This window comes from Schistocerca serialis, chromosome 5 (genome assembly GCF_023864345.2).
Source record: "Schistocerca serialis cubense isolate TAMUIC-IGC-003099 chromosome 5, iqSchSeri2.2, whole genome shotgun sequence".
In the NCBI taxonomy this organism is placed as follows: Eukaryota; Metazoa; Arthropoda; class Insecta; order Orthoptera; family Acrididae; genus Schistocerca; species Schistocerca serialis.
This window is the reverse complement of record NC_064642.1, coordinates 612,145,083-612,158,572: the sequence shown is the minus strand read 5'-3', so window position 1 is coordinate 612,158,572 and position 13,490 is coordinate 612,145,083. Positions and strand designations below refer to the sequence as shown.

At 37.9% G+C, this 13,490-nt stretch overlaps 1 protein-coding gene across 1 annotated transcript in view; it reads left to right on the top strand.

Annotated features, from left to right (window-relative positions):
- LOC126481061 (RNA polymerase II-associated protein 1) overlaps nt 1-13,490 on the top strand; it is a 199,529-nt gene that overhangs the window by 34,980 nt on the left and 151,059 nt on the right. Inside the window, exon 3 of the mRNA XM_050104543.1 lies at nt 3,093-3,208. Coding sequence (XP_049960500.1) covers nt 3,093-3,208 — 116 coding nt within the window. The remainder of the gene's footprint in view (nt 1-3,092; nt 3,209-13,490) is intronic.

Genomic DNA, 13,490 nt, shown 5'->3' with positions numbered 1-13,490 from the left:
AAACTGAACTGATAGACACCTGAAAATAGACACAATCTATCTCAAGATAGCCTACTTACAGAGTTTCGAGAATCAACTTTAAAAGATAAATTTTGAAGTATGTTACGATCCTTTTGTATAGCTTCCATAGGGATCATGGGGATGTGATAAGATTAATTACAGTGTGCACAGAGGCATTCAATCAATCATTATTCCCATGTGTCATACATGAAACACTAGGAAGCCCTAATAACTGTGCAAGGAGAGGTATCTTCTGCCACACACTTAACAGTGATTTGCTGATTGTGGATGTAGACTTGTTAGCACAAATAGTAATAAGCACGTACATGGCAGTTTATAATTAATACAGTGTACTGGTTAAGTTTCTGTGGTATCCTTAGGTTTTATAAATGTATATCTTGGCTTGAGCCACATCCTAGGAGGTTCTACAGTATGTGATGAATGAATGAATTTAATAGATCAGGAAAGGAAAGTGCACTAGCTTTTGATCAGTCACTCCTCTTGAAATATGGGATAAGTATTGCAAATAGGTGATACAATACCAATATTACAATTGTTGTCGGTGAAACATTCTGTTTATAGGTAACAGGTTAAATTTCACAGGTGAAGTGAAGCAGTGTGATGATCTCTATTCAGTTTTGTTTAACTTCATGCTGTGTAGTGTGATAGTAAAAATAGGCAAGAGAGAGACAATAATAATGTAATCCAGTCGGATATGATTATATGTAGCTGATATTCAATCATGGCAAGAGACGTAAACATCCTTAAAGAAATGTATGAAGCAATGGGAGAAGAAGGAGCAAAAAATAGATTCACTGTAGGTGAAAACAAGGCAGAATATCTAATAGTGTCCCACTGTAGGGCCAGGAAAACATTACATGACCTGAAGGTCTCCAACAAACATTTTAAAAATGGGAGCCGCTTCAGTTATCTTGGTGTCCTTTTAACCACCGAAAATGATATGAGGCACTATGTCAGAGAAAGTATAGAACTAGTATATAAAGCCTGTTTTGCCAACTTATGGACTTTGAAGACAAAAACAACAAAGTTAAAAGTATGATTTATCCTTGTATGATCAGTTGTTACGTATGGATCAGAAATGCGGATGATGGCAAAGGTGGACATGAACAACCAAAAACCATTTGAATGAAAAATCTATGAGACAGACAGAGTATTGGAGAGTGCAATATGACAATGAACTGCAGTAACTTACACAAGTTAAGATAAAGTTAAGTTTGTCAAATTATAGAGAATATGCTGGGTATGACACAGGGAACTAATGGCAGAGGACTGGACACTCCAAAAAAATTATCAAACAAAGATTTTATTCCACCAGAAGGAAGGGCCAGCTAAGAATGAGATGGATGGACATTGTATTGGAAGCTCTTGCTAAGAAGGAGATCTGAGAATGGAGGAGAAAAAAGCAGAGAACACAAATGTATTGAGGCAGGTTGTTGAGGAGGACAAGGCACATTAAGGGCTGTGGTGCTAAAGGAGAAGAGAAGAAGAATGTATGGTTACTAACTTACCAGAGATGTCCCATCTCAGTAGCCATATCTTGTTCTACTATTATTGATATATTGTTATGTGCTCCAGATGGCATATTCTTTAGAATGCAGGATCACACTGTGATTATATAATTTGTATGTAAGAGAAAATAGTTGGCACAATTCCTGCTTGATCCTTATTTTGTATGAAACATATAAGAATTGGGTATTGTAGAAATATGTCAGTAACACAAGTTCAACATGACATGAATTTCAGTTACCGTGTTTTTTTGACTTGTATAAAAACTTATTCAAAATCATTGCATGCCCACAGCTAAGCAGCCATCTTTGATATTGCTTCTGTTTCAGACTGACAAAATTTGGTGATATGATACTGTAAACGCTTCATTATTTAGTTCAGTGGTTTCTCCTACCTAGCACTATTACAATCAAGAAATGTGATGTGCAATGTAATAGATATTTAGTAATATACAATACAACCCCTCGGTAAACGTCTTGATCCACTGAAGTTTTGATACATAAACACATACATATATATGTTCAAGTCTCAACTTAGACTAATCATTGTATAACAACATTTGAACAATAATTAACATACACAAGAAAATAATTTAATAGCTGTTATAAGATGATGGAACTATATGATCAAGATATAAATGGTTTTCACGGTACTGATATCCGGTATGTGTGGAAACATTGTTTTTTTGTAAAATGATAAAGCTTTAGCTGTGGAATTACCACTATTGTAGGGACTTAGAATATTAATTTATTTTTAATGAAAATTGAAATTTTGAAATATTAATTATTAAACAGATTTATTTTATGAAATTTAGTGTAGAAAATCATGCAATTCACTAAACACTTATTTTATGCTGAACATGATGTTATATGTTAAATTATTTACAAAAATCTTCTTTCCCTGTAATTGACTTGAAGTAATAATTGTAATAATACTGAAAATTCCATGCATTGTCAGAAAACTATATAAGAGCTGAGATTATGTCATAGAGTTCAGTTGTTAAAAGTGAGTTGGTTGTTATTAGACAGTTGCTGAAGTTAGAGTCATGTTGATTTGTGAAAGTGAAAAAATACCGATAAATGAAGAATGTTATGGAAATTAGTTTTCAGAAGATTATTTGTAAAGTAAGATGCTTACAATCACATAATAATATAGAATAATCCAAAGCTAACCACAGTTCTTCTACAGTGAACAAGAAAGATGTATTAATATAAACAACAATTATCATCACCTCCAATTCATCATTATATGTATTTGAGCATTAATATATTGCTTCCTGCTTCAAAACCTTTTATTGGTTGAGAAACCTCAGTAATACAGTGAGAATGTTACAAATTTTTTAACTAAAATTGTTAATCAATTTATGTCTTCATTGAGAAAAGGAATGTCACAGGTGTCACCTGTCTTCAGATGTGTGGTAAATGCAAACTGTTAATATTTACAATGAATCATAGATAGTATACTGAAATTGTTTGAATATCTTTTGGATGGCTTGCACAGGTTGTTCATAAAATAATTGATTGATATGGTACTTCCTTATATCGTTCTTTGATTATTACTTACAGGTAGTCTATCTGTGCTTGGTGAAATAAAGGAAAAAAATGTTGGACACTTTCCTATTGTCCAACCTACAGCAACATCACAGAGTGGCTTTCCACAAGTTTTCTACAGGGATAAAACAGTAAGTCTGCAATTTGATATTAGGTAAGAATGGATGCTAAAATTAAAAATGTACAGACAGCTGATGAAAGTAGTAGACACTATTCACAGAAAATCTGGAATCGTAGGAGAGTGGATGTTGAGCAGAATATTGAAAAGGAAATCTTTGAGGAGATAACAGAAGTAAGACTGACATAGCAAACTATGTGAAGCACTGTATGTGATGTATCATTCTTGACTAGTCATTTGTTAGGCTCATTATGTTCAGGCTGGCAAATTGACATATTTGCTTTGATCTTACTTTTAGCAGTCATCCAGAATGTCACCTGGGTCCTCTGCTTGTCTTTAAAGTCTAGCATTATAAATCTGTATTTACAACATCTGAGAGTCTGCCATTGTTTCTTCTTGTGCTCTTAAACACTGTAATTTGTGTTTTCTAAAAGTAAGTGCTTGATTTCCATCTTCATATGGTATGTAATAACATACAAATTATATCATTTGGTTATGGCTATTGTTTTGAGAAAAATGTTCAGTTCATTGTGTCAACAATGCTTTTCTTTTCATCTTTGTTAACACTTTCCCACAACTTGAACAAACTCATTTGTTTTGAATTTATGGTGATGCATTATAAAAACAATTAATGTAAAAAATAAATAACTGCAATAGCTGCTCAGTTGAACTGCAAACTTCCTACCCACAAAAAAAGAAAAATATTGAACTTATACAGGGTGTTACAAAAAGGCACGGCCAAACTTTCAGGAAACATTCCTCACACACAAAGAAAGAAAATATGTTATGTGGACATGTGTCCGGAAACGCTTACTTTCCATGTTAGAGCTCATTTTATTACTTCTCTTCAAATTACATTAATCATGGAATGGAGACACACAGCAACAGAACGTCCCAGCGTGACTTCAAACACTTTGTTACAGGAAATGTCAAAATGTCCTCCGTTAGCGAGGATACATGCATCCACCCTCCATCACATAGAATCCCTGATGCACTGATGCAGCCCTGGAGAATGGGGTATTGTATCACAGCCGTCCACAATACGAGCACGAAGAGTCTCTACATTTGGTACCGGGGTTGCGTAGACAAGAGCTTTCAAATGCCCCCATAAATGAAAGTCAAGAGAGTTGAGATCAGGAGAGCGTGGAGGCCATGGAATTGGTCTGCCTCTACCAATCCATCGGTCACCGAATCTGTTGTTGAGAAGCATACGAACACTTCGACTGAAATGTGCAGGAGCTCCACGTGCATGAACCACATGTTGTGTCGTACTTGTAAAGGCACATGTTCTAGCAGCACAGGTAGAGTATCCCATATGAAATCATGATAATGTGCTCCCTTGAGCGTAGGTGGAAGAACATGGGGCCCAATCAAGACATTACCAACAATGCCTGCCCAAACGTTCACAGAAAATCTGTGTTAATGGCGTGATTGCACAATTGCGTGCAGATTCTCGTCAGCCCACACATGTTGATTGTGAAAATTTACAATTTGATCACATTGGAATGAAGCCTCATCTGTAAAGAGAACATTTGCACTGAAATGAGGATTGACACTTTGTTGGATGAACCATTCGCAGAAGTGTACCCGTGGAGGCCAGTCAGCTGCTGATAGTGCCTACACACGCTGTACATGGTACGGAAACAACTGGTTCTCCCGTAGCACTCTCCATACAGTGACGTGGTCAACGTTACCTTGTACAGCAGCAACTTCTCTGACGCTGACATTAGGGCTATCGTTAACTGCACGAAGAATTGCCTCATCCATTGCAGGTGTCCTCGTCGTTCGAGGTCTTCCCCAGTCACGAGTCATAGGCTGGAATGTTCCGATCAATTGCTTCGAACGTCTTCCTGTCGGGACACCTTCGTTCTGGAAATCTGTCTCAATACAAATGTACCGCGCCATGGCTATCGCCCCGTGCTAATCCATACATCAAATGGGCATCTGCCAACTCCGCATTTGTAAACATTGCACCGACTGCAAAACCACATTCGTGATGAACACTAACCTGTTGATGCTACGTACTGATGTGCTTGATGCTAGTACTGTAGAGCAATGAGTCGCATGTCAACACAAGCACCGAAGTCAACATTACCTTCCTCCAATTGGGCCAACTGGCAGTGAATCGAGGAAGTACAGTACATACTGACGAAACTGAAATGAGCTCTAACATGGAAATTAAGCGTTTCCGGACACATGTCCACATAACATATTTTATTTGTTTGTGTGTGAGGAATGTTTCCTGAAAGTTTGGCTGTACCTTTTTGTAACACCCTGTATATTACAGAATATGAAGTTTCTGCTTTTTTTGCCAAACATATGAGGATTATAAAAAGAAATATAGAAATTATTTCTAATTCAATAAATCTTTGCATTAAATTTATGCGTATTTATCATTCACTTGTAGTTATTTTTTGTTTGAACACTACAGATATCATTTCATTTAGTGTATGTTGCTATGAGGTTTCTATTATGATACTGTATAAATCTTCGAACTGCTATCTCAACATTTTTAGCCCTGTCCCAGAGAACTGCCGTTAGCTGCAAGAGTTTTTAAACTCAAGTATTCCTATATCTTTGTGAACAAGTGAAAGTCACATAATTACAATTGTATGACAGCTGTGCCATAACTTCCAGCCCAAAGACTGCCCTGCATGCTATTTTAGTGCACTCCTATATACATTTTGATGTGATTGGAACTTGCTTCCAGTTGTGCATTGCCATCTTCCACAGTCTACAAGACTCTGAAATAAAAGTAGTAACAAACAAATACCAGTCCTCATACAAGTTAACATACACATCAGGAATAACGTGCTTCCTTTCCTACTTAAACAGGTCACACTCAGTTATAGGTGATATAATGCACATAAGTGATGTAATTTTTTTCTTTTCTCATACTAGAAGTTTTCAACTGTTTTGGTGTTTTCAGTTTCCTCTGACAGCATTTGCAGAAATTTCTTATGAAGAGCTAGACACTGTTTCTGAAATTTCTCAAAAATGCAGTTAAAAGTGGGTCTTTTATGTGTTAAAAAGTGATTACCATTCCCCTCCAGTATGAAGTTAAAATTAAGATTTTTTTTTATTTGACTGTTAATACATGTAATGTCATTACACTGATTATCACATATTCTCAGGCAGATGGTGAGCTGCTGAAGATCTAAATGAAGTGATACAAGTGATAGAACAATAGACCCCCATTTGCAAGAATGGTATTCCAAATTTCTTACTTGACTTAGATTCATGGATGATATACAAAGTAGTATACTTGTAGTATACTACTTTGTTCCTCCAACTACTTTCTCTCTTCTGACAGAAGGAACACATTCAACAGCTAATAATTTCATGTCATCTGCCTCGATGCCCTGTTCTGTATGTACCAATGAAATTCATTTGCAATAAACAAATTATGAATACCATTTTTTGTAATTGATTCTCAATAAGTTGTCATAAGTGATAATATTCTTATCTTTTTCCAACAATATTTTATTGGCAAATTGCCTGTTGGCTTTTGTCTCGGGTTCTTCAACTGGCATTTGTTCGACGATTTTTCTCATGTTTCACCATTGTAGGTGAATGGCATTCTCAAAGCTTTGAGGGCTTTTCTGTGGTCATTACCACCATGGTTCTCCTCTTGCTACATGCAGTGGTCATTGGCTGCAGCACTGAAATCCAGGATCTGTTCACCTTGAGACTTTCTTGTTTCTTGTTAAAGCTATTGGCATGTTTTTGGAGTTCTATGGCATCTCTGAACAAGTGGGCATGGTACCTCTTCTCCACAGTGAGAACTTCGATGTCAGCGAATTTTATTATAGCAAATGCTCTGCCACAGCTGATTTCTCCACCTGCCCCATCTTGCAATACTGCTTCTGTTCAGTGATCTTGGTGCTGACTGATTATCCAGTCACTCCAACATAGACTTTTCCACATGCACAGCATCTATGGTATATTCCCAACATTGCAAATTGGCTCCTTTTTCCTTTGCCAGTCTGCAGCACTCATTGATCATTTTTGTTGGTTTGTAAATATCCTTTATGGCAGAATGGCTCCTCAAATTGCTTTCCAGGTGCTGCATTTCACAAGCTAGTTGCTGCAGCACAGATATTTGTCTTGTGTGTGTTACAAGCATATTAAATCAAACAGTGGAAAATCCAGGATGGAATATAACAATATAACCAAAAGGAAAGTTGCTAGTCACCATATAGGGGAGATGCTGAGTCACCTATCTGTGACTCAGCATCTCTGCTATATGGTGAGTAGCAACTTTCCTTTTCATTACAAGTATATTAATCATCTCTGTCTTCTGACTCAAGTGATTATGTGAAAGTTTGTGGATGTGTTGGCTTGTGTTTTGATTTTAGATGCACGCTGTGTCCCAGGTTCTCACTGTCCCTTGTAGCCAGCATATCTGGAAAGAGCAGAAGTTGGTCCGTAGTAAATTTTATGTTGGCATGGAGACTGTTCAGATACCTTAGGAAGTCACCAAATTGTTCCTCATTACAGTTCCGCACAACAAAGGTGTCACTGATGTACCTGTACAACACCTTTGGTTTACAAGGTGTCAAATCCAGCACCTGTGTTTCAGAATGTTCCATGAAGAAGTTGGCCACCACTGGATAAGTGGGCTACCCATGGAGACGCTTTCAAGCTGTTCGTAGAAGCTGCAATTCCACATGAAATAGCTTGTGGCAAGACATGCATGAAAGAGATTAGTGGTGTCTTGTGGGAAAATGGAACTAATATACTCCGCAGAATTATCGAGTGGCACTTTGGTAAAAGAACAACAACATCAGAGCTGACCAGGAGCGCTTATGATTAGTTAGTTAGTTATGTGTTCCATTGATCACTCTCACGGTAAGCATTATGATGTGGAACATGCCGAGAGCATAAGAAATTCACACACTAATCAAGAGTCTTAAATGGCACAAAGCACATATATTATACCTGTGTTGTGTTGTTGTGATCTTGAGTCCAAAGACTGGTTTGATGCAGCTCTCCATGCTACTCTATCCTGTGCAAATATCTTCATCTCTGAGTAACTACTGTAAGCTACATCCTTCTGAATCTGCTTACTGTCTTCATCTCTTGGTCTCCCTCTACGATTTTTACCCCTCAAGCTTCCCTCCAGTACTAAATTGGTGATCCCTCAATGCCTCAGAATGTGTCCTACCAACCAATCCCTTCCTAGTCAGGTTGTACCACAAATTTCTCTTCTCCCCAGTTCTATTCAGTACCTCTTCATTAGTTATATGATCTGCCCATCTAATCTTCAGAATTCTTCTGTAACACCACATTTCAAAAGCTATTCTCTTCTTGTCTAAACTGTTTACCATTCATGTTTTACATGGCTATACTCCATACAAATACTTTCAGAAAGGTCTTCCTGACACTGAAATCTATACTTGATGTTAAGAAATTTCTCTTCTTCAGAAACGCTTTTCTTGCCATTGCCAGTCTTCATTTTATATCCTCCCTACTTCAACCATCATCTGTTATTTTGCTTCCCAAATAGCAAAACTCATTTACTACTTTAAGTGTCTCATTTTCTAATCTAATTCCCTCAGCATCACCTGATTTAATTCAACTAAATTCCATTATCTTCATTTTGCTTTTTTGGTGTTCATCTTATATTGTCCTTTCAAGACACTTTCCATTCCGTTCAACTGCTCCTCCAAGTCCTTTGCTGTCTCTGATAGAATTACAATGTCATCAGCAAACCTCAAAGTTTTAATTTCTTCTCCCTGGACTTTAATTCCAAATTTTTCTTTTGTTTCCTTTACTGCTTATTTAGTATTCATATTGAATAACATAGGGGATAGGCTACCACCCTGCCTCACTCCGTTCTCAACCACTGCTTCCCTTTTGTGCCCCTTGACACTTACAACTGTCGTCTGGTTCCTGTACAAATTGTAAATAGCCTTTCACTCCCTGCTGCCATTAGAATTTGAAAGACATCAACATTGTCAAAAGCTTTCTCCAAGTCTACAAATGCTAGAAATGTAGGTTTGCCTTTCCTTAACCTATTTTTTATGAGAGGTCATGGGTCGGTATTGCCATGCGTGTTCCTATATTTCTCCTGAATCCAAACTGATTTTCCCCAAGGTCGGCTTCTAACAGTTTTTCCAGTCTTCTGTAAAGGATTACTGTTAGTATTTTGCAGCTGTGACTTATTAAGCTGGCAGTTCGGTAATTTTCACACCTGTCAGCATCTGCTTTCATTGGAATCTGGATTATTATATTCTTCTTGAAGTCTGCTAGTATTTCGCCTCTCTCATACATTTTGCTCACCAGATGGATGAGTTTTGTCATGACTGGCTCTCCCAAGGCTACCAGTAGCTCTAATGGAATGTTGTCTACTCCCAGGGCCTTGTTTCAACTTAAGTCTTTCAGTGCTTTGTCAAATTCTTCATGCATTATCATATTTCCCTTTTCACCTTCCTCTACATCCTCTTCCATTTCCACAATATTGCTCTCAAGTACATCGTCCTTGTATACACCCTCTCTATACTCCTTCCACCTTTCTGCTTTTCCTTCTTTGCTTAGGACTGGTTTTCCAACTGAGTTCTTGATATTTATACAGTTCATAGCCAATAAATTATGGTCAGAGTCCACATCTGCACCATCTGTCTAACCGTTAGATAAGCAATCTGAAACCTTCCGGTGCCTCCAGCTCTCTTCCACATGTACAACCTTCTCTCATGATTCTTAAACCAAGTGTTAGCTGTGTCTAAGTTATGCTCTGTGCAAAATTCTACAAGGCAGCTTTCTCTTTCATTCCTTCCCCAGTCCATATTAACCTACTATTTTTCTATCTCTTCCTTTCCCTACTACCGAATTCCAGTTCCCCAGGACTACTAAATTTTTGGCTCCCTTAGCTATCTGAATAATGTCTTTTATTTCATCATACTTTTCCTTAATTTTCTCCTCATCTGTGAAGATATTTGGCGTATAAACTTGTACCACTGTGATGGGTGTGGGCTTTGTGTCTATCTTGACTACAATGATGCGCTTACTATGCTATTCATAGTAGCTTATCTGCATTCCTATTTTCTTACTCATTATTAAACCTACTCCGGCATTACCCCTATTTGATTTTGTATTTATAATCCTATATTCACCTCACCATAAGTCCTGTTCCTGCTGCCACTGAACTTCGCTAATTCCCACTATATCTAAATTTAACCTATACGTTTCTCTTCTTAAATTTTCTAACCTGTATGCTCGATTAAGGGATTTGACATTCCACACTCTGATCCGTAGGATGCCATTTTTGTTTCTCCTGATAACGTCTTTGTCCTGTGTAGTCCCTGCCCGGAGATCCGAATGGGGGACTATTTTACCTCCGAAATATTTTTATTTTTCCCAAGATCATACCCTCATCATTTAACCATACAATAGAGCTGCATGCCCTCAGGAAAAATTAGGGTTGTAGTTTCCCCTTCCTTTCAGCTGTTCACAGTAACAGAACAGCAAGGCAGTTTTGGTTGATGTTACAAGGCCAGATCAATCAATCATCCAGACTGTCGCCCCTGCAACTACTGAAAAGGCTGCTGCCCCTCTTCAGGAACCATTCATTTGTCTGGTCTGGTGTCTCAACAGATATCCCTCCGTTGTGGTTGCACCTACGGTACAGCTATCTGTATTGCTGGTACGGCTATCTGTATAGCTGAGGCAAGGTCCACAGTTCATGGGGAGGATATATTTATTGTGTTCATGAATTCATCTGTGGCATAGAAGGAGCTGTCAAGGAGATATGATTTCTTTTTCTTTTTTTTTTTTTTTTTTTTGAAACTATTGCTGCTGCCTGTCAGACATTTTATTTCATCTGGTAATTTATCGAAAAATTTTACAGCAGCATATTTTACTCCTTTCTGTGCCAAAGATAGGTTAAGTAGAGGATAGATTAAGTAGAGAATTGATCTTAGTTGAACATGATGTTTGTGTTACCTTGATTAACTGATTTTTATTCCATGTGATCCACTGCATCAGGTCTGTGGTTGGTACGTTGTCGGATCTAATAGGTCCCAAATCTTCTGCTCACATAATGGTCTTCATTACAGTAGTCACATTTCCCTTGTTGACAGGCAGTACCAATATGGAAGCATCCTGGAGATACTAGAAGGTATCAGATAGATTATATAATGGTAAGACAGAGATTTAGGAACCAGGTTTTAAATTGTAAGACATTTCCAGGGGCAGATGTGAACTCCGACCACAATCTATTGGCTATGAACTGTAGATTAAAACTGAAGAAACTGCAAAAAGGTGGGAATTTAAGGAGATGGGATCTGGATAAGCTGACTAAACCAGAGGTTGTACAGAGTTTCAGGGAGAGCATAAGGGAACAATTGACAGGAATGGGGGAAAGAAATACAGTAGAAGAAGAATGAGTAGCTCTGAGGGATGAAGTAGTGAAGGCAGCAGAGGATGAAGTAGGTAAAAAGATAAGGGCTAGTAGAAATCCTTGGGTAACAGAAGAAATATTGAATTTAATTGATGAAAGGAGAAAATATAAAAATGCAGTAAATGAAGCAGGCAAAAAGGAATACAAAGTCTCAAAAATGAGATCGACAGGAAGTGCAAAATGGCTAAGCAGGGATGGCTAGAGGACAAATGTAAGGATGTAGAGGCTTATCTCACAAGGAGTAAGATAGATACTGCCTACAGGAAAATTAAAAAGAGACCTTTGGAGAAAAGAGAGTCACTTGTATGAATATCAGGAGCTCAGATGGAAACCCAGTTCTAAGCAAAGAAGGGAAAGCAGAAAGGTGGAAGGAGTATATAGAGGGTCTATACAAGGGTGATGTATTTGAGGACAATATTATGGAAATGGAAGAGGATGTAGATGAAGATGAAATGGGAGATACGATACTGCATGAAGAGTTTGATAGAGCACTGAAAGACCTAAGTCAAAACAAGGCCCCGGGAGTAGACAACATTCCATTAGAACTACTGACGGCCTAGGGAGAGCCAGTCCTGACAAAACTCTACCATCTGGTGAGCACGATGTATGAGACAGGCGAAATACTCTCAGACTTCAAGAAGAATATAATAATTCCAATCCCAAAGAAAGCAGGTGTTGACAGATGTGAAAATTACCAAACGATCAGTTTAATAAGTCACAGCTACAAAATGCTAACGCGAATTCTTTACAGATGAATGGAAAAACTGGTAGAAGCCGACCTTGGGGAAGATCAGTTTGGATTCCGTAGAAATGTTGGAAGACGTGAGGCAATACTGACCTTACGACTTATCATAGAAGAAAGATTAAGGAAAGGCAAACCCACATTTCTAGCATTTGTAGACTTAGAGAAAGCTTTTGACAATGTTGACTGGAATACTCTCTTTCAAATTCTAAAGGTGGCAGGGGTAAAATACAGGGAGCAAAAGGCTATTTACAATTTGTACAGAAAGCAGATGGCAGTTATAAGAGTCGAGGGGCATGAAAGGGAAGCAGTGGTTGGGAAGGGAGTGAGACAGGGTTGTAGCCTCTCCCCGATGTTATTCGATCTGTATATTGAGCAAGCAGTAAAGGAAACAAAAGATAAATTCGGAGTTGGAATTAAAATCCAGGGAGGAGAAATAAAAACTTTGAGGTTTGCCGATGACATTGTAATTCTGTCAGAGACAGCAAAGGACTTGGAAGAGCAGTTGAACGGAATGGACAGTTTCTTGAAAGGAGGATATAAGATGAACATCAACAACAGCAAAACAAGGATAATGGAATGTAGTCGAATTAAGTCGGGTGATGCTGAGGGAATTAGATTAGGTAATGAGATACTTAAAGTAGTAAAGGAGTTCTGCTATTTAGGGAGCGAAATAACTGATGATGGTCGAAGTAGAGAGGATATAAAATGTAGACTGGCAATGGCAAGGAAAGCGTTTCTGAAGAAGAGAAATTTGGTAACATCGAGTATAGATTTAAGTATCAGGAAGTCGTTTCTGAAAGTATATGTATGGAGTGTAGCCATGTATGGAAGTGAAATGTGGACGATTAATAGTTTAGACAAGAAGAGAATAGAAGCTTTTGAAATGTGGTGCTACAGAAGAATGCTGAAGATTAGATGGGTAGATCACATAAGTAATGAGGAGGTATTGAATAGAATTGGGGAGAAGAGGAGTGTGTGGCACAACTTGACAAGAAGAAGGGACCGGTTGGTAGGACATGTTCTGAGGCATCAAGAGATCACAAATTTAGCATTGGAGGGGAGCGTGGAGGGTAAAAATCATAGAGGGAGACCAAGGGATGAATACACTAAGCAGATTCAGAAGGATGTAGGTTGCAGTAAGTACTAGGA